At 51.1% G+C, this 20,273-nt stretch overlaps 1 protein-coding gene across 3 annotated transcripts in view; it reads right to left on the bottom strand.

Annotated features, from left to right (window-relative positions):
• Positions 1–815: 815 nt before the first annotated feature.
• Positions 816–20,273, bottom strand: part of dop1a (DOP1 leucine zipper like protein A) — a 28,688-nt gene continuing 9,230 nt past the window's right edge. For 2 of the 3 annotated variants that reach the window (XM_056601994.1, XM_056601992.1), the window contains exons 15-38: positions 19,045–19,549; positions 18,007–18,299; positions 17,461–17,613; positions 16,822–16,922; positions 16,047–16,315; positions 13,519–15,781; positions 13,152–13,263; positions 12,079–12,261; positions 10,407–10,532; positions 9,445–9,579; positions 8,851–8,906; positions 8,644–8,748; positions 7,870–7,936; positions 7,379–7,523; positions 6,603–6,682; positions 5,891–6,000; positions 5,484–5,633; positions 5,197–5,258; positions 4,654–4,806; positions 4,057–4,193; positions 3,382–3,437; positions 2,791–2,955; positions 2,224–2,353; positions 817–1,537 (exon numbers count right to left, since the gene is read on the bottom strand). In XM_056601994.1, the coding sequence (XP_056457969.1) occupies positions 1,223–1,537; positions 2,224–2,353; positions 2,791–2,955; positions 3,382–3,437; positions 4,057–4,193; positions 4,654–4,806; positions 5,197–5,258; positions 5,484–5,633; positions 5,891–6,000; positions 6,603–6,682; positions 7,379–7,523; positions 7,870–7,936; positions 8,644–8,748; positions 8,851–8,906; positions 9,445–9,579; positions 10,407–10,532; positions 12,079–12,261; positions 13,152–13,263; positions 13,519–15,781; positions 16,047–16,315; positions 16,822–16,922; positions 17,461–17,613; positions 18,007–18,299; positions 19,045–19,549 (5,871 nt within the window). In that variant the 3' untranslated portion in view covers positions 817–1,222. Of the gene's footprint in view, positions 1,538–2,223; positions 2,354–2,790; positions 2,956–3,381; positions 3,438–4,056; positions 4,194–4,653; positions 4,807–5,196; positions 5,259–5,483; positions 5,634–5,890; positions 6,001–6,602; positions 6,683–7,378; positions 7,524–7,869; positions 7,937–8,643; positions 8,749–8,850; positions 8,907–9,444; positions 9,580–10,406; positions 10,533–12,078; positions 12,262–13,151; positions 13,264–13,518; positions 15,782–16,046; positions 16,316–16,821; positions 16,923–17,460; positions 17,614–18,006; positions 18,300–19,044; positions 19,550–20,273 lie in introns of all 3 variants that reach the window. The other variant, XM_056601995.1, reaches the window with a different exon arrangement.

A 20,273-nucleotide genomic window follows, 5' to 3' on the forward strand; every position in this document is an offset into this window, starting at 1 on the left:
AGATCGTGTCCTTCCAGGAGCCACCAATTCAAACCAACCACCGACAGTATTTCAAACGGGATCGGGGGATGGTGGCGTTTTTTTTTTTTTTACTTGATTCGCTTCCTCTCACTTATTAATTTATTTATTTTCCTCACATCTATCTATCCCCGCCCCTCTCGTCGAAGTCAGGTGACACGCGACTGCCAACACATATTCCTCTACGTCATCAACCCGAACTGCGTCTTTTTCTGCACTTCTCGCGGGAGCGAAACAGCCAACCACGCAAAAGATCTTCTTGACGTCATAAACGTGAAGCACGAATCAGCCAATGGGCAAGCCCACCCAGAATGTAGGGGTGGGGGTAAGCCGGTTTTGGTAGAGGCTCAGTACATGTTATGAAGGTCACGATAGCAGTCAATCACGCGCTCAAACCCTATTTGAGATTTTATTTAAATAAAACTTTAACCAACGAGGTTCTGGTTTCATTTTCCTATAATAGGCTAAAGCTCACGCTGTGTAACGTGTCAGTAGATAAATAAATAGCCAATGTTCAATGAATAACTAATAAAGTAGCCTAGATAGTGGGTGATGTCTAGCATTACAGAATTGAGTAATGCCGATGCCTAGGATGGAACCACAGTTGGCATACAGCGCTCCAGTGGAGCCAGATGGTCGCTGTCCAGGGTTCTGAATTTACAACCGGGGACTATTTCTTCCATGTAGCCACTAAACCCAAATTGATGACAGTAGTTAGGTAGCGTGAACCAGCAGTACTACACCAAGCAGTTTTATAGTGGTTCTTTTTAGATATAAAAAGACGAAAAATAAATTATCCTCCATCAACCCTTTAAAGCTTGTAGTCAGTTAGTCCTGCAGACACTGAATGCACACCAAAGCCTCACAATTTGAAAGCATTTATTTTATTAAGTCACATCGATATGGAATGGCACAGCATCTTTACATTTTCCAAAATAACTCAAATTCACAAATGTTAAAGTCAGTCATCAAAGCATCTCCGTATATACAAATAATTAAAATTAAATAGCATTTAAGAAGTAAAAGTCATTAGAAATACAAAAAAAAAATCTACAAACTTGATTATGTTTTTTTTCTCCCTTAGTTTACCCATATCTATCTGTACAGACTGAGGTGTTTCACTAGTGTTGATCCGTATAACCCATCCCCTCCCCCCGTGATATACATATGTTTTTTAAATACTCCTTTCTCTTTTTGGCCCTTCTCACGTCTTGATCAGTCCCTCCAGAAAGTCCTTCTCCACCATCTCCTCGATGTTCTGCCGGGCGCGGCTCCAGAACACCTTCTGGCTCTCTAGCTTGTGGCCAGCGTCCTTTTGACCCGGAAAGTCTCCCTCGCCTGGTGCTGGGCGGCCGCAGGCCGGACCAAGGCGGCTCCCGGACTTACAATTGAAGACCTGGCTGAGCAGGTTGAAGAAGGGCAGCAGCTGGTCCATGCTGCGGATCACGTACAGCGTGAGCAGCAGGTGGCCCGGCTCCCAGGAGAGGGTGCGGATCGAGAAGTCCTCCTCCGGGTTTTTCTGCAGATCACAGGATCGGGTGGAAGGAGTGAGGGGGTTGAGCTCCCTGTGCTTTGAGGGGTGTACTGGAGTGACTTCTTCAAATTAATTTTAGCAATAATTATTAGAATTAATTATTAGAATTAATTATTGTACTAAAGGGACTCTCGGATTGATTACTGACGGCACTTCTGTGTCGAACTGAATAATAAGGGAATTACACTGCACTCCATTATAGCGACACTGCTAAACCAACCAACTGAATCCTGCTTTCTGTACCAAGCCTATTCTGGGCAGTGCAGAATGGTAACAAAAATATGTTACGTTTGCCTTTTAGGTCTATTCAGTACAGTAACACTGCAGTAGATCAAAGACAATATAGGATGTGTGACTAGGGGAGCTACCAACATTTTTTAAGAATCAGTAGCATAACGCTGCCATATGCTGTCACGGTAGCCTTATGCTACTGTGCCTGTAAAAAACAGGTTAGAAAAAATACAAATCCAGGCAAAAACCCAGAAAAAGAGCTGTCAGCAAAGAAAAAGCAGCGCACAAAACGCTTGGTTGCCGATGATAACAATGACAAAATGACCCCCCCCATCTGTTAAAAAGCCTTGGTGGGACTCAAACCGAAAACTTTCAAAATTCGCCCAACCCCTTAACCATGTCTAGTTCCGGTCCTCCACTGAGGTCAGAACGTGAATTACCTTGGCCCGTTTCCTCAGCAACTTGGCCAGTCGGACCACGTAGGGCTTAAACTCTCTCTGGTGGGTCCCCTGGCGCCTCACTTCTAGCCCAGAGTCGTCAGAGGCCTCTGGGATGAAGGCCCAGCGGTACCTGGGTAGAGACCGGGCCGAAAGAGAGACCAGAGACGGCGTCAAACACAACCCTCAACACAATGATCTGGAGATCATCCCAATAGCTCCGCAGGCAAGTCCATCCTTCCTGAGCATCAACAATATATTTTGAACACAACAAGCATGCACATTGCCGACATCGCTGCAGTGGTTTTGATCCCAACCCACACGTACAAAAAGGTTGACTAGTTTCACAGCCAATGAACGCAGGAGTAAATGCAGATGAAGATTAGCACAAATTATCAAAAACATTATCACTTCTCTTTTATGTCTGTGACTCAATAAACCTTTGGTACATCCCCTCATGAAAAAGAAAACCAACAGATTTCCCCCCCCCAACCACTACTTCAAATTCCCTCTGTTTTTATCTTCCCATAAGCAGGACCATGCAAAGCGGCTTATGCATGCTGCACTGACATCTGGAACTGCGGCAGGCTCTCGGAGGGCAGGGCCAGGGCCAGGTCCAGCAGCTTGCAGGCCGACAGGTAGAGGTTGAGCCAGCGCTGGCTGTTGTACGAGGTGGAGAAGCCGTTCCCCCCGGAGTAGGTGGTCTCTAGCCCCGCCACCGAAGGGCCCGACGTTCTAGGTAGAGAACAAAGAACTTTACCAAAGGAACCGGTGCTTCTGAAGATTGTCATGCCTTCTATTTATCTTCTTCTATTAAGTATTTTTTTTACTTTGATCCTGAATCTGATTTACAACAGCGCTAGTGTAGGCACTGTACCCACTTTTATTCGTTACTCACTGTCCTGTCCATAAAGGCACAAGCCCAAACTAATATATAAAAAATACATATATATAACGGTTTGCATGACAGAGCTTATATCCAGAGGGAGAATTGTTGTTATAGAGATGGTTGATAAGTTTCACCTTGAATTCAACGCCTACCCCCAATCCCCCCACCACCACATTGGAGAACTGGGTGAGCCCCATTCCCCCCACAAACACCTTTGAGGGCAGATAACTGGGTGACCCGAACACTGAGTTCCAGCAGAGCTCCGGCGTTACCTTGAGATGTCCTCGTCGGCCGTAAGCTCCTGCTCCATCAGGAGGAACACCGTCACCTACAGCCAGCCAGGACACCAAAGGAACACTTTAGTCCTTTAGCATTTAGTCCTCATGCCACAGATTACCCAGCGGACCAGTTTCTAACAACCAGGAAAGGAGTGGCAGTGTTAGTGGAGCAGTCAGACGCAACGGAGAGGGAGGGAGAAAGAGAGATATAATGTTAGAGAGGAAGAGAGGGTGGGATGAACTATACTGCATGACATTAGAGGAAATTATATAGTCAGAGGACTCTGACGGTATAAGATAGAGAGAATGAGAATGAGAGACATAGACCAATGGATAGATAGTCAAGGAAATGGAGTGGACACAATGGAGGACACAAAAAAAATGCTGACAAATTCTTGAAAACCTTTGTCAGAGAGAGAGGCAGCAAGCACATGAGAATCAGAGAAAATGATGAACATAAAGAGTAAATGACTCGCAGCAATACTGAGGCAGAGACAGGGTGTGTGTGTGTGTGTGTGTGTGTGTGTGTTTGTGTTTGTGTGTGTATGGAGGCGCAGGGATCCCATTATAAATCTAGCCTTATAGATTTGCTATCCTTTATTGTAAGGCTAGCAAAAAGAAGAGCCTCTACCAAACGTTGTTGAGTCCCCAGTGTGTGTGCTCTCTCACCAGCTCTGTGATCATGGTGGGCCACAGCGAGGTGAGGTGCTGGGGGGACATGCGGAGCAGCAGCACCCTGAAGAAGAGGAAGACCTGTGCGTGGAGGATGGGCACCGCGGGCAGCCGCAGACTCTCCACCAGCCGCTCTGCACGGGCAACACACACACAGGTCACATGATGCAGGCCGCCGCCACACACACACATATAGGTCACATGATGCAGGCCGCCGCAACACTGGGGGTGTCTGTCTGTCTGTCTGTCTGTCTGTCTGTCTGCCTGTCTGTGTGTGTGTTTGCATGCGTGCGTGCATGTGTGTGTGATCTGACTACTATCTGAATGTATACTGTGTGTGTATGCGTACAAATTGGTGTGAGTGAGTGTGTATGAGAGTATCTCTGTGTGAAGCACTACAAGTGTGATAGAAAGCTCGAACTTTGACTGTGAATGTAATGCATGCGCGTGTTGCCAACATGTGAAACGGTGTTCATTCAGGCTTTGCCTGCTGTTAGCTATGTCTCGCCTATGAGAATGTGATTACGTGTGTGTGTAGATGCACGCGTGTGTGTGTGCTTGTATGTGTGCTTGTCTGTGCCCGTGTCTATGTACCCTGGATGTCTGGCAGGTACTTCTGGTACTGGTCCACCTCGCTGCTGTAGATGGTGAAGGCCAGCCGTTTCAGCAGCATAGCCCTTTGCTCCAGCTCAGCGTCGCGGTTGGTGAACAGACTGAGGGAGCTGCTCTGGGCTACGGCCACGCGCGCTAAAACAAGGACAAAGCCACCGCGATGACATCATGAAATACTATCCAGGTGGGCTTGGAATGTGTGCTATGGGACTATGTGCAACGCAGCCTATATTGAGAATGGCACATGGGTAGATTTATCGACCACACAATCCTTTTACTAAAATCTGATCTAGTCTATTGATCCGGTCAATTGATTACCTGTTTGAAAAAATGATGGCGCCTCCAGCGTCGAGGTTTTAATATTAATAAGAGCAGATTCATTTTAAATGAATCAATACCTTGTTGCCGATGACATACATCAATTTCAATAGTTGAATGAGCTCTGAAATGGGGGGGGGGGGGGGGGGGTTGTAATGGTAACTCTCTCCAAAGAGAGCCTGAGGGGAAGGAGTGTTTGGGGCTTACTCATGAGGTCCCGGAATGTGGTCTTATCATGGGTCATCAAGTGATCGATGATGGCTCTCCAACTGAAAGCAAGGCAATTAGACCACATCGTTACGTTTCAGTAATTATTCATCAATGTTAGACACACACACATACATCGATCATTCTTTTTTATTATTGTGAACATTTGCCTTGTTCCCTTTTTGCGTGCCTCGTCTTAAGACTTTCCCCGCTCAGAACCACCCAATGTTCTTTCCTGTGCGTCTGATAAATCAAACTCTGGCATCCCGAAGCCTCGCTCCACTCACTGGCTGACGCAGGAGGAGTCCATCTGGAAGAAGGTGTGGTCCATGAAGAGATCAAAGGCCTCCTTCTTCCAGGCGCGCCGGGTGTACTGGTACCCACTCAGGCTGCTCAGCAGCTGGATGCACGCCCGGTAGCTGGGGGCGTTGTGGGCACTGCGGCACACGACCAAACACCACGGCACAACGCATAGTAAGCAGGACACATCAATAACAGAACCATGACTCATCTGAATCTTTTGATGTAGCACCTTTGTTCTTTTGCTTTTTTAATCTTTTCTTTTTGGGGGATATCGCAGTGAAAACCAGCTTCTGTGTGCAGTTAATGGATGTGGATGATCTACACCACACACTTTAAAAGGTGAACCATGGACAGAGGTCCCTGTTTCCTGATCAAAACGTGCTGGGTTTACCTGTGGTTGCGGAGGTAGGGCACAACATAGTGCATGATGTTGACCAGCAAGGGGATCACCCTCTCCTTCTCATCACTGTAGAACACCATGTCCAGGAGGTGAGCCAGCACCTGGACACACAAACACACACACACACACACACACACACACACACACACACACACACACACACACACACACACACACACACAGAAACACAAGTAATGCAACTTTAGACTTCATCGAAACTTTCCATCATACAAAAGGCCCGGCTAACACTGCAACACCAATAAAATGTACACTAGCAATAGCATAATGTAATGCAGCATAGACCAAACTGTGACTCATCGCCTTGAATAGTCTAGAGATCAATGCAGCTAGTCTGAACCATGGAGGCTAAGAAGAGGCAAAGAGAGTGTATTCTATCCCCCGCCTCCTTCCGCCTGCTGCTCTGAAAGACCAAAGCGGATGGATTTATTGGTTTGACTCAGAAACACTCAGAGGGTTCGGGCATAAATCCCCCACCAGGAGATGGTGATGGTGATGGCGGGGGGGCTGTTGGTGGGTGTAAAGTCTTGAGGCTCCCAGTGCTCACCAACGCTGTTAGTGAGCACTGGGAGGTCATGCTACAGACACATGCTGCTGGCGTGTGAGATAGAGAGGAGGGGAAGGGGTGGGCTGGGAAGGGGATATAAGCAGGAGAAGGAGGAGGAGGCTGGGTTGGCGTGGTTACCTCGGCCAGCAGCGTGAGAGCGTGCACGCTGTACACAGATGGAGTGAAGCTGGAGGCCTCCATCACTGTGAGCATTAAATCTAAAGGAAGAGAGGCGAGGCAAAGACACAACACACAACACACAACACACAACACACAACACACAACACACACACACACACACACACACACACACACACACACACACACACACACACACACACACACCATTAGTAGAAGCTAGACCAAAATGTACATGTTGTAATGCAGGAACATGCCAAACCTCTAAGCTCTGTGTATCCAGTGTGGGTTAACAAACATTCCATGGTCCTTGTTAGAAACCACATCTGTATGTAGATAGAGGTACCACGACCTTTCCACTAGCATTATTCATTAGTCAATTGATAAAGGCTTAAGGCTGTGTGCTGGGAGCTCAACGGGGAATGCTTTAAGTTATTCAGCTGATGATCACACCTCGACTTGTCCTGGGGGGGGGGGTGAAGGGTGTTTCATAGAAACACCAACAGAGACAGATGGACTGTGTCACTGAATTACAACCCCAAATAAATTCATTTTTATATATTTGGATTTTATAAATATACAAAGCGACACTATGCCACTTTTCCACGGCAGCCATCACCTAACGTGTCAAATGCGATTCCCTCACCAGTTTCTCCACAAACCGGGAGCCAAACTTTAAAGAACTAAAGGACTATATCAGAATATATATATGAAAAGCAGTACAGTGTAGGTCGAAAACCAAACCAAACCAAACAGACGAGCGTCGGATCTCACACCTTCTACGTCGGCCTCCAGGTTGCCTCCGTCCACCACAATCTGCGGCGAGGCCTTCACCTCCAGGTTCCTCCTCAGCCATGTGGTCTGCTCCAGGGAGGAGCCCGCGATGGTCCCGATGGCCTCCACCACCTTATGGGTCACATCCTGAACGGAAGGCACACACGCACCAAGCTTTGATCGGCACAGTTCCTCGTCTCTTACTAGTCAAATCTGCATGCCACCGTTTTTAAAGGAGGAATCAAATACTTTTAGATTCATGACTGACTTTATTTAGAATTTGAATTTTATGGATGTGGAATTTATTCGCACCCAATGAAACATTGTGTTAATTGGGAGACATACAAAGATGGGAATTTATCAATGTGGACTGCTAAAAACCCGCACAGAATATAGATTCTGCAGGTTTTACAAAGCCTAAATAAACAGCACATGCTGAGGATTGGGTTAAATTACTTGAGACACCATGACACGCTGTTCCAGGCATGTTTACCTGTAGCTCTCGTTGGTCCTTCTTGCTCTCCAGGTTCGGGTTCTTCAAGATGAACTCGTTCAAAACCCTGGGGACCAGAGGGGGGCGGGCAGAGGGAAGGTGGTGTCACGTAACAGAGAGCGAGAGAGGGAGCAGCCGCAGAGAGCTCCCCAGAGAGACCCCTGCTGATGAAGTGCTATGCTCTGAGCTGTTAATCCTGTGTGCCGCCTGTTGGGTTAGGGGGTTCGAGCAAATACACGCTCATGCAAGGGAGGGTTTGACTGTTCTGAGAGACCCATGCCTGGTTCCAGCCCCTGAATACCCACCCATATACTTTTAGGATATTACAAATTCAGGGTCTGATGACAGTTGCTTGATCGATACTCAGCTCTGCGTGAATTTTCCCCAGGCCCAATGGGCACATTGTCGGCACGACACAAACAATATGCTGCTATGCTATCCCTTGGAAAAATAATACTCTGTGAAAAGAAAAAAGCTGTGTGTGCGTTTTGTGTGTATGTATGTGTGAGCTGTGTATGTATGTGTGAGCTGTGTATGTATGTGTGAGCTGTGTATGTATGTGTGAGCTGTGTATGTATGTGTGAGCTGTGTATGTATGTGTGAGCTGTGTATGTATGAGCTGTGTGCGCATGCGCGCGCGCGCGTGCGTGCGTGCGTGCGTGTATTGTATGTGTGGTGTGTGTACAAGTGTATTTGTGTGTTTGTAAACACGGTGGTGCGCATGCGTGCGTCCGTGTGTGCACGAAGGGCGATTGGGACAGGGGAACCACCCACCCCAGTAGGAGGAACTGTCCGGGAGCGGGCAGGCCCAGCTGAACCGAGTCTTTGAGCAGCGCCAGCAGTGACAGCCAGCTGTCCACCAGACTGGAAACGGGGATCCTGGGGAAAAGGTTCGGAGGAGTGTTTCATTTATACTAAAACGCTGGGGTAGGGGAGGAGAACATCACAGCATGCAGATAACTCAGAGACGGACGGCCTCACCTCTGCACGTAGGCGTAGAAGAACTGCAGCATGCACACCTCCAGAGAGAGGTGCTTCTGGGGACACAGAAACAGAATGAGCCGCCTTCTAATACGCCTCCCTCTGGATTAATGAGGTAATCTGATTCGGTTTTATGGGACTGATCTTGAAAAACGACTGAAATGACACCACTCGGAAACACAAAAGTGTGACGAATGCAAGGCAAAACCTGGCACTTCATTAACAAGAATCGTGGAATTGAGAGCAAGCGGCAAGGAAGGATAAAATTAAACGGTGTTATATTTCTACAAGTGCTAGATTGATGCTCAAGGGAGAACGCATTTTCTGTGGCAGCTGTGGAACCGCCTCCCCATCTCCATCAAATCTTCCCACTATAATTCATCTATTCAAATGACGTCCTACACCCACTTCTATTTACCAGCCTTTGAATCCGTCTGATCCACCTGTGTGCGCCTTTGTATAGATACTGTGTCTGCACCACACCTAAGCAGATATTTCCTGTTTGGTTTGTTTGCTGCCATCTACTGGATTAATTTACACTTGGTGGGGGAGGGGTGGGGGGGTGGGGGGGTTGGAGGGGCGGGCTGCGCCCACCTTCTCCTTGGCGATGGCCGGGGGCTGCTTGAGGACCTCCTTCACCGTCTGCATGACCGTCTCGGTGCGCATGGCGCTGACCGACCGTACCAGCTCCACCAGCAGCAGCTGCTCCTCGCTGGCCGCCGGGATCACCTGGGAGACCGAGGGGGGAGGCACAGACACACGGACGGGCGGGCAGACGGAAACACACAGACAGATGGACAATCTCAGAAGAGCGGCAAGATGAACGTTTGAAGAGACTGTACAGATGGATAGATGGTATAGATGGATTTAAGTAGTTTAATTTCCAAGCTCAAAATAGTGCAGTGCAATTCCATCCTCCGATGCGTTCCCACAAACATGCAAAAACCAAATGCAAACTGAATAATTACATACAAATCCTTCAATTATTATTTAGATGCATCACGTAGTACGGTGCGGTGAAGCCAAACAGAAAGGACAATGAGTGGATCTTATATAATCACCACTCTATTATATGGTCATTGCAAGTCCAAAGTGGGCCCTTCATCCAAATCAACCCAGTGCTTCCCCTATACGCAGTGGCACACCGCCACTGCTGGATCGTCAGCACCACTGCAAATATATATATACTTTATAATACTGCCAAGTTCAAGGCACATTTGCGAAATGATCTGGTCTCAGCAGATGCCTTGACTCTGTTGGTTGTTTGGTCATATTTGGAAGCTCAATCTGTACATTTTCCCCTAAAAAACTCACCAGCAGTAACCATTAAAAGGGTTATTTTTCAACATTTTCTTCCGGGGGGGCATGCCCCCAGACCCCCCTAGAGTTGCTAGGTTACCAACTCACAGCACCACTGCTACAAAAAAAAAATCGAGGGGAAACACTGCAACCTAAATGAATAAAGTCAAGTGGATGTTAAAGTAACCAAGAGTAAAATCCTTCAATAAGAACAGGAAGGTCTTCTGCACCGGTGAGGCCAACACACATTTACTGACCTTATTCCTGACTGGGGCCTTGGTGTGTTTCCTCTCGTTCCAAACATAGGCAATAGCGGCCATGAAGTGGGCCCCGTGGTTCATGGAGATGGGCCCGAGCAGCTCCAGGACCTGCTGCCGGAGATTCTGGAGGGGGGGAGGGACATACAGTGAAGAGATGGATCCACATGTTGGTAGGAATACCTAGAAGGACCTAACATCTCAAGTCTCGAACGCAGAGCAGGAATCTGGCTTCATATTTGCAGTGCGAGCCATAAAGAAAGTCATATCGTTTTTCACAGCGAAAAGAACACGCAAATGTGGCGAGGCTATGCATTGCGGCCATGTGCTTTGGGCTGAGGGCTTCAGTTGGAGTGATCCAATTCAGTTGAAGAACCAGCTGTAGTCTTTGAAGGGGAATGGAAGTGAAGACAGCAGCTGCCTGCACCACTCAGTCTCGTCAGGACCAGTTTATTCTCATTGTGAAAGGTGTGATGTGAGTGTCCAGGCGTCAGAGGGCTCAGAGCTCGGTACCGAACACAGACAGGCGCTTAACAGATACGGCACGTACAGCACTTCTTCCATCACCGTACCTCATTTTAAACCAACAGAGACACAGACACAGACGCTAGTGATGGATTAATTGGGCACCATGAGGTTGTATTTTCACGGACTGAAAATACAACCTCCACCTGTCAAATAGCAGACTTATGGCTGGTTAAGTACTGGAGTGTTGCTCAGAGCAAGGCAATCGATGTGTGTGTGTGCAGGTGTGTGAGTGTGTATGTGTGCATGCTGGCGGGCGTACGTCAAAGGATTTATAGCCTGAATAAGGGCACACGATTGAGCCGTTTAACCGACAACCTCCATAGGGCTTTGTGAAGGAATGGTGCTTGCTTTGATCTGGATTCAACTGTAGGGTACAACCATCACAGATAAGTCCCAGATGATTCTGAGGTTTTATTGCCAGTGTTAAATAACTGCCTCCCTCCCTCGCTCCCTCAGAGTGTACAGGCTTCAACAAGCAGGGCCGTCCAGTGGTCCAGGGCCAGGAATAAGTCATAATATGTCACGACAGTAAAACGCTCAAACGGTGGTCCCGATACAATTCTCACAGAAGTGATCATGGCGAGAGACGGTTGTCAGCAGGGGGCAGTTTGTTGGGTTGGTTGTATTTTTTTAATTTATCATGAAAAAGGCAGCAGGCCCAACCCGCTAGTACGCTAACCATTTGCTAGACAGAACACCTTGTGGCGACCCAGGGTCCACTCCCACCTGTTCCCATCCTACAAGTCACTGTCTTATCTAACACACGTTCCTGTCGCTTCACTGTCCTGACCATAAAAGGCACAAAAAAACGATGAAAATATATATTTTTTAACAATTAATCAAACTTTGATTTGATTTGATTTGATTTGATTGAAATTTATTTCGAACATGTAAAAGAAAACAAAAAATATATATCATACACAAATTATTGATGTTAAACAAAATAGAAAGCATAATTCGATACATAAATGATAAATACTTGATAATTGTAACATGTTCGAAAAGGGGTGGGAAGAAGTTTACACTTTCAAAGTAAAGAAAAGCCCTAAAATGACCAATCGGTTTGAGGGCTTCGAGTGTCGTCTCGGTGCTGGCCTGCTCCAGACTGAACCTGTGTGTTGGTGCTGTAGAGGCGGGGCGGTACCTTGGTGGAGCCCAGGTTGATGAGGGAGGTGGAGCAGCCCGAGGCCACGGCGGGCTTGTCGGAGCTGTCTGCCTGGTGGAGGACGCTCCACAGCAGGGTGACCGAGGACATGATGGTGTGCAGGATGGACAGGATGCCGGCCCGCGCCTCCGCAAGGTGCTTCTGGTCCACGTTGACCTTCAGCTGAGGAGGGGGCACACACACACACACCACAGGTACCACAGACACACACAAACACACATGAGAAGGGGCGTGTCTGGAGCGATAGACCCTTTCAGAGGTCTTAGGACACACACACAGGCGTTGCTAATGATGCTATGGGTCTTATACTCTAATGTACCAGGAAACATGGTCCAAGTTTAATGTGTGTAATCGTCTCTAGTTTAGTCTGCTGACTGCGCCCCGCTACATTTAAGAAGCAGACATGCATTTTTAGTAACTCTAAGTTTAGATTGTATCTTAAATATATTGTAAGGTAAAGTCCAAACCACACAGCCTTGTTATCACAAACACAGAATGTTGAATGAATGAATGCATTCCAAAATAGACTTGAGTCATATTTGAAGCGAGCTTCCAAATACAGCCAGGTATGCACTGCTTGTGCTCTGCTCTGTTGAAACGATGTGATTCTACAAATATCAGGGCGAAATTTCCGCTCCTGCAATTATAAGCAATGTCAATTGAGCGTGTTGCAATATCAACCAGATTAATTTAACATGCTCCCGATAGCCTACCACTCAACATCACACTCAGCCTAATAAAAAACAATTAAGTCCACATCATCTTTCCTAATTATTCACAAGCCAGCGTGACAGTGGATTAATTAGACCACAAACGTCGTCAACCTGAAATCGCATCAGATACAAACCATAAGTCGGCCTTATGGCCTAATGGATAAGCAAATACGACGTCACAGGAGTACTTTATAGTTCAAGCGAGGAGACGCCAGAGGTCACCTCCAGACGGCTACAGCCGGCTGGCAGCTAGTTGCCAACCCCCGCGTGATGAGGTTGCCTCTGTGAAAAGGTTACATCGTCAGCCATCAGCACATTGGTGGTAGACAGCGCCCCCACCTGATGGTACTGGGAAGATGGGTCCAGGAGACAGTAGTGGATGATTGCAGTCACCCCCTCGAGCACAGTCAGAATCAAGTCCGGAGGGATGCACAGAGCCATCCACTGAGGTCTGGAGCAACAAGCAACGACAGGGAACGGACTTTATGAATAATTCAAGAATCTTTAAGAATCGTTACGAAGAACATACATCTATGAAGCACATGTGCCAATGCTGATGTACCAATAAACAAGCACTCAATTCAACTACCTGGGCCATGCGAGTTAAGATGTGTATATGTATACCCACAACGCTGCAGACTAACTGTATTAATATCATTTACTGATTATGAAAGGAGTCAAAAAGGTCAAAGCCTCCCGGCCTCACCTGACGTCGGTGATGCCGCTCTCGTAGCGGTACTGCTGCAGCAGGTTGTCCAGGTTCCGGCAGAGCTGCAGCGTGACCGAGGCCACCACGCGGCGCAGCACGCGCCCCATGTAGGGCAGCGTGGCCGTGATCAGCCCCATCCACTGCGGGTGCATCTTGCAGGCGTGGTGCTGATGCAGTGCCCGGATCACCGCGCACAGGAACATGCCCTGCGCCGTGATGGGCTGCCCGTGGAGGTACTGCAGCGAGGTCATGGGCTGCTGAGGGTTCACGTGCTCCACCTCGCTGCAGCCCAGCAGCTCGAACCCGGGCCCCGCCGCCGCCCCTATCCCGCCGCCGCCCCCGGCCCCGCCGCCGGCCCCGCCAACGCCCCCGGCCCCGACGCCCAGCCCGCCCTCGCCGCCCTCCTCCTGCGGCAGCAGCACGCGGTGCTCCAGCTCCACCAGGCTCTGCAGCAGCCGCAGCAGCTGCGACTGCACGGCGCAGCAGCCGTCGATGCGCTCCTCCGTCAGGTTGATCACGCTGTCCTCCGACAGGCCCTCCTCCGTGGCGGCCGCGCTGGCGCCCGACGCCCGCTGCTCGTGCCACTTCTGCGCGCTGAAGATGGTGGAGAGCAGGCAGTGGAGCACCACCTTCTGCACCTTGCACTTGGACAGCACGTCGCCGATGAAGGAGGCGAAGCCCTTGGCCGAGCCGCCCGTGGCCTTGGCCAGCTCGCCGAACAGCAGCGTGAGCACCTCCACGCTGGTCAGCTGCATGGCGCGGTTGCCCGCCAGCTCCTGGGCGCCCGCCGCCACGTGCGCAGAGTAGTAGCTGCGCAGGAAGTACAGGCAGAGGGAGATGACGATCTCCAGGTACATGGCGCTGCGGAAGGAGTGCGTGTGGGAGTCCTGCGGCAGGGGGCAGTAGAAGTCCTTGCCCATGACCGACACCCGGTGCCGGGCCAGCAGGTTCTGCAGCAGGGACAGCTGCGGAGTGTAGGTGTTGTTGACGCTGGTGGTGGAGATGGCGCTGACGAAGCCGGCGGGCGACGCCCGCAGCATGGCGGCGACCGCCGACAGGGCGTGGAGCGAGCGCGACGAGTCGTAGAGCTGCAGGTAGAGCAGGACGTGCTGGTAGAGGGGGTGGATGTTGAAGCGGGGCAGGGCGGGCGATGGCCGGCGCGCTCCCGCTGCGCCGACCCCGCCGCTCGTAGCAGAGAGAGGTGCGCCGCTGCCGCCGCCGCCGCCCCCGCCGCTAGCGCCGGTCCCGCCACAGGGCGATCCCGTGTCGCTCTCGATCTCCGACACGTCGCCCTCCCCGCAGCTGTACCAGTTCTCCAGGTCCAGGCTGTCGCCGAAGAAGATGTTGGGCGGCCGGGTCTTCTCAGCCTGGATGGCGGCCTTGCGCAGCCTCTCCTCCTCCTTCCTCTTGGCCTTCTTCACCTTGGGCTTGGCGCCGGGGGATTTGTCCGACAGCCGCTCCATGATCTTGCCCTTCAGGCTGAGCTGGGTGCTGCTGTGGCTGCGCTTGCGGGCCTGCTGGGGGTCCTCCACCTGCAGGCGGAGGTCCGCCGCCGGGGGGCCCAGGCTGTCCGGCAGCGTGACGATGGAGGGCGACGAGCTGTGGCGGGTGATGCCCTCCCGCTGCTGCTGCTGCTGCTGCTCCTCCTCCGAGACGCCCTCCGCCGCGCCCACCGACAGGAACTCCAGGGTGCCCCCCGCCACCATCTCCGGCAGGCTCTGGTGGGGCACGTCGGGGGCCGGGGCCGCGTCCAGGCGGGTCCCCGTGGAGGTGTCGGAGGAGCTGGTGCTGTCCGAGTCCGTGTGCGTCCAGGCTTCGGGCGGGGACGGGGTCTCGGCGGGCGCTTCCTCCTCCTCCTCGTCCAACTCCTCCTCCTCCTCCTCCTCCTCTTCCTCCTCCTCCTCCTCAGCTAAACTCACCACCCGGTCGATCAGCTCCTCCAGCAAGCAGGCAACGACCTCCTCTATGGGGTCCCCCTCCTCTGCCGAGGGGTCCGATCCGTTGACCAGGTGACTGCCGCCGGCGTCGGGCTCTTTGAAGCTGCCCTTGCCAACGGCGGAGGACTGAGAGCCGCAGGACTCCAAGCTCTTGGGCTCCCCCTGCTGGTCGGCCGAGGAATACTCGCTGGCCAGCTGCAGGTTCTCGAGGCTCATGCTGAGAACAGACAGGCTGTCGCTGAGGGGGTTGACGGTCAGACAGAAGGGTTCCAGGTCCCCCAGCGGCAGGCTTCCGGGCGGCTGATCCTCCCTTTGGCTGAACGCTACGATGAGAACAAATCAATTAGAAAAAGTGTTGCTGTACTCTACATTGATCAATGTTATATACAGTGGTGTGTGTTGATAACAGATCAGCACGTACATAACTTTAATTAAATAAGAATACTTAAAATGTTTATCGTCCTTTTGTAATCTTCACCCTTTTACGTTATGTATTTAGTGTCTCAAAGAATTCAGAAAGTGTCTTAAAGAATTCAGAAAAGCTACTTTTTAAAATGCATTGTTAATAACAACAAGAACATTGCTTACCATCGGAGAAGCCAGAATCCCTGATGTAGAAGTCCTCCGGGGTGTCCTGCTCGGTGGGGGGCGTGGGGAGGGTCTGGGCCCAGTGGCGCTGGGCCTGGACCCTCTGGATGGAGACGCGGTGGGTCTTGGGGTGCAGCAGGAGCAGGAGCAGCGGCTCCAGGACCCGGGCGATGTCGTGCCTCTGCAGCACCTGGTTGAGCCAGGCCCGGCCCACCGAGCTGGCCGACGGGTCCCAGTAACTCAGGCTGTCCAGCATGATGAACAGAGACCTGGGGGGAGGAGGACAGGGGGGAGAGGGTGGGAGAGGGAGAGATGTAGAGAGGGGGGGTAGAGGGATGGAGGAAGAGAGGGGTAGAGGAAGATAGAGGGAGAGAGAGGGGTCGATGGAGAGAGAGGGGTAGAGGAAGAGAGGGGTAGAGGAAGATAGAGGGAGAGAGAGGGGTCCATGGAGAGAGAGGGGTAGAGGAAGAGAGGGGTAGAGGAAGATAGAGGGAGAGAGAGGGGTCCATGGAGAGAGGGGTAGAGGGATGGAGGAAGAGAGGGGTAGAGGGAAAGAGGGGTAGAGGAAGATAGAGGGAGAGAGAGAGGGGTAGATGGAGAGATATAGAGGGAGAGAGGGGGAGAGGGGTAGAGGAAGATACATGTGAAGTTAGAGAGAGAGTGACGCATGTCATGGAATACAGAACTGGCATTTAAACGACCTTGAATGAGCCTCGGTTTAAATGAGCCGTAAGAACCAAACGACAGACATGTTTCATCGGGGACAGGGTTTTACCGGTCAAATGTCCGGGTGAAAGGGGAAGACTTTGTGATGTTCAAGTCTCTTGTCAGGTGCCACAGCACCGAGAACTTGACGTGAGCCTCCAGGCGAATTCTCTGTGAAGGGATCAGGATCACAATTAGACAGCAAATAGAACACACACACACGACAGCCATATTATCCTCTGCTGAGCGCATGTATGTGTCACACTGCACGGCTCTGTATGCTTTGTGTTTATGCAGTTATTTTATTTGCAGACCGGAATTCTCTCTCCTCTCTTTATTCCCCCCAGTTCACCATTATATTATTTTAACCTGAGAAAGCAACGTTCAGTACCTACAAAAGCGCTATATAAGTTGACTGTGTTGTCAGTATTATAAATATCATCATGATTGTAAGGAATGCAAATTAAGACAACAAACAAATAATGGCCAGGAAGTGTTCCTTAAAGGGCGACTGCGTGCGTTTTGTTCACGACGACCAATGTTAAATCATATTATATATAGGTCAGTTCCCTTTATTACATGGCTGTGTATCCATCTCTCATGCGGCTACCCTGTACGTTGCATGACGGCCACACGTGCAATGAGGTCAAGCATGCTGAACTGCAGGGAGAATGCGTCAGAAGGTTATCATGTTAGGGCGTAGCCGAACCTTGTCCCGGTGCATGAGCTGCTGGCTGATGACGTCCTCGCAGATGCTGGAGGAGGGCACCAGGTTGTGGAGCTGGTAGAAGAGCTCCACGCTGCGCTGGTGGTGCTGTGGCGTGCCCTCGCCTAGCTGCTCCCACAGGATCACAGCCACGCTCTGGCAAGGGGGACAAGGAGGGGGCAGGATTAGCAAGGCTAGGCTAGGCTAAGCTAGGCTGGGGGAAGATAGTTCTACCAAGGCTACTAGTGTAGTCAAACGGTAACATCATACCCTGCTTATTATCGTATTACAACAATAAGTGCTTGATTCTCCTGGGAACTAAGTGGAAGGTGTGGTGTAGTAGTGTTAATGTGGGCTTTCTGATTGTATATTTATATTATTGTGTGGTATAATAACAATGATTAATATACATGTCTGTCTATGATATTCGAGCAAACACAAATTGTTTCAAATAGCTTTGTTATGCACTATAAAGAAGTTAGAAGTCTGAGTTTGACAGGAGTGTGGCCTGAACAAGTCCACATTATAATAGGATTCTTGGTGGGTTACCTTGAAGAAGTCTGTCTTGTGCGCCATGTACTTGAGTATTCCCTGAGTGAGTGGCGGGCGGATCACCACGGCAACGCGGCCCTGGCTGGGACTCATGGGCTGCTGGGCCGACTCGGGGCCCCCGCCGCCCGGGGGGCCCTCGCTCTCGGCCGTGACCATTGCGACAGACTGGGTGAGCCCCACCAGGTCCATGAGCAGGGAGATGGCCACGCCCTGCAGGCTGAAGTCCACGTCCAGGCAGCAGGCGTCCATCAGGGTCTGCAGCCAGGCGGGCGGCACCGCCTGGTCGCTCTCTGCAGGGGGAGGAAGAGGAGGGAGGGTAGGAAGAGGAGGGAGGGGAGAGAGGGGAGGGAGGAAGAGGAGGGAGGGTAGGAAGAGGAGGGAGGGGAGGAGGGAGGAAGAGGAGGGAGGGTAGGAAGAGGAGGGAGGGGAGGAGGGAGGAAGAGGAGGGAGGGGAGGGAGGAAGAGGAGGGAGGGGAGGAAGAGGAGGGAGGGGAGGGAGGGGAGGAAGAGGAGGGAGGGAGGAGATGGAGGGGAGAGAGGAAGAGGAGGGAGGGGAGGGCAGGAAGAGGAGGGAGAGGAGGAAGAGGAGGGAGGGGAGGGGAGAAAGAGGAGGGAGAGGAGCAGACAGTGTAGGGGTTGAATTATTGAAGGGTTTCCACTGTTGCCGATGTATTATTGATACTCAAAAGTTCATAAAGTAGAAAATGGCCCGTTTGGTATTTGACACTATACTACCCTATACTTAAAAGAGATGAATCATCTAATTTAAGTGATTTTTATGGCAGCTTTTGCACTACATATTTATCATATTAGTATATATATTAGAGCGTGGACCTTTTTACTCTGTGGGATGTTTTACTACGTGTTTAATAATATAAATTCATTGACTGAGTGAACAGTACAAAAATTCCAATGCCCCTGTGCACCTGTAGTTCAACAAATGGCAAAATAAACCCTTGGACCTTATCCTTTATTCCCAGCATCCACCTCTGTATCGGTGGTCCTCCACAATAACAGGTAATGAACCCGTCTCACCTCGCTGCTCCTCCTGTGAGGGGGAGGACTGGAGGTTGCCCTCGGCGATGTAAACGGGGAAGCTGGAGCACTCCAGGAACAGCTGACAGCCGGCCGCGAACGCCCGCACGTACTCCGTCTGCCGGGACCCCGGCCCCCCGGGAGCGGCCCCCGCCTCCGTCTGCCCCCCCGGCCGCACGCAGGCCCCCTGCGGCCCACCCACCGCGGCGGGCTCCGGCTCGCAGCTGTCGGCCCGCCGGTCGCGGCCCGCCCGCTGGGGGACGATGTACAGGGTGATGAGGTGGGAGAGGAACCGCTGGAAGTGCTCCAGGCAGCGCTGCATCACGGGCCTCTCCTGGGGCCGGGCCGGGGGGGGGCCGACGGGGGGGTCCACCTCCTCGGACCCGCCGGCGCGGTACTGCACAAAGTCGCTGAAGCCGCACTCCGAGGAGCGGCTGCCCGCCGGGGGCTCCGCGTTGTTGTCCTGGAACACCTCCCCGTTCCCGGGGAAGACCGGGGAGGTGGCCTGTGGCAGAGGACAACCGAGCGGAGGGAGGGCGGAGTGAGCATTTCGACATGATGCACCTCTATAGCGTCTCGCATTCAGAAACAAGTGCTTTGTAGGAGCAGAACATGTCTCATGTCTGGGCTTCAAGGTAGTTGATATGAGCCCATCATACAGACGAATACAAACACTTAGATAAGTACAGCACAGCCGTTTGGTTGTTCTCCCTCTGCAGCTAAATCTGGAGCAATTTGCAAATCAGGTCTGCAGCCGCAGACAGACCCACAGACTGTCTTTGCGGGTTGAATCCCACAATGCTTTGCTACAAGTGGCCGTTACAGGCGTTCTAAAACGCATCTGAGTTGAGGCAGGACTCCAGTCATAGAGCCTTGACTCAGATGGTCGATCCATAGTACTTTAATGTCCCTTTAGAGCGACTTTGATTGCAGTTCAGAGAGACGATGAGGGTTTGGAGGGGGGGGGGGGGGGAGGCAATGCTAAACGTGATTTGAAACGGCGCACCTATGTGGCACCATATGCCAGTATATTGCTTTTGTTTCCATTACTCTAGCCACACAGAGACACAGAGAGAGGAAGAGAGACACACAGAGACAGAGAGAGGAAGAGAGGGACTCAGGTGCTGCTGAACCATCCATGAGAGACCAATTCCCGGTCTCTAATGGGCCTGCCTGCGGTCCATCTGTCCTGTCCCCTGGGTGTGAGCTTTTGGTGAGGCTTCAGTGCG

Source organism: Gadus chalcogrammus, chromosome 11 (genome assembly GCF_026213295.1).
Source record: "Gadus chalcogrammus isolate NIFS_2021 chromosome 11, NIFS_Gcha_1.0, whole genome shotgun sequence".
Classification (NCBI taxonomy): domain Eukaryota; kingdom Metazoa; phylum Chordata; class Actinopteri; order Gadiformes; family Gadidae; genus Gadus; species Gadus chalcogrammus.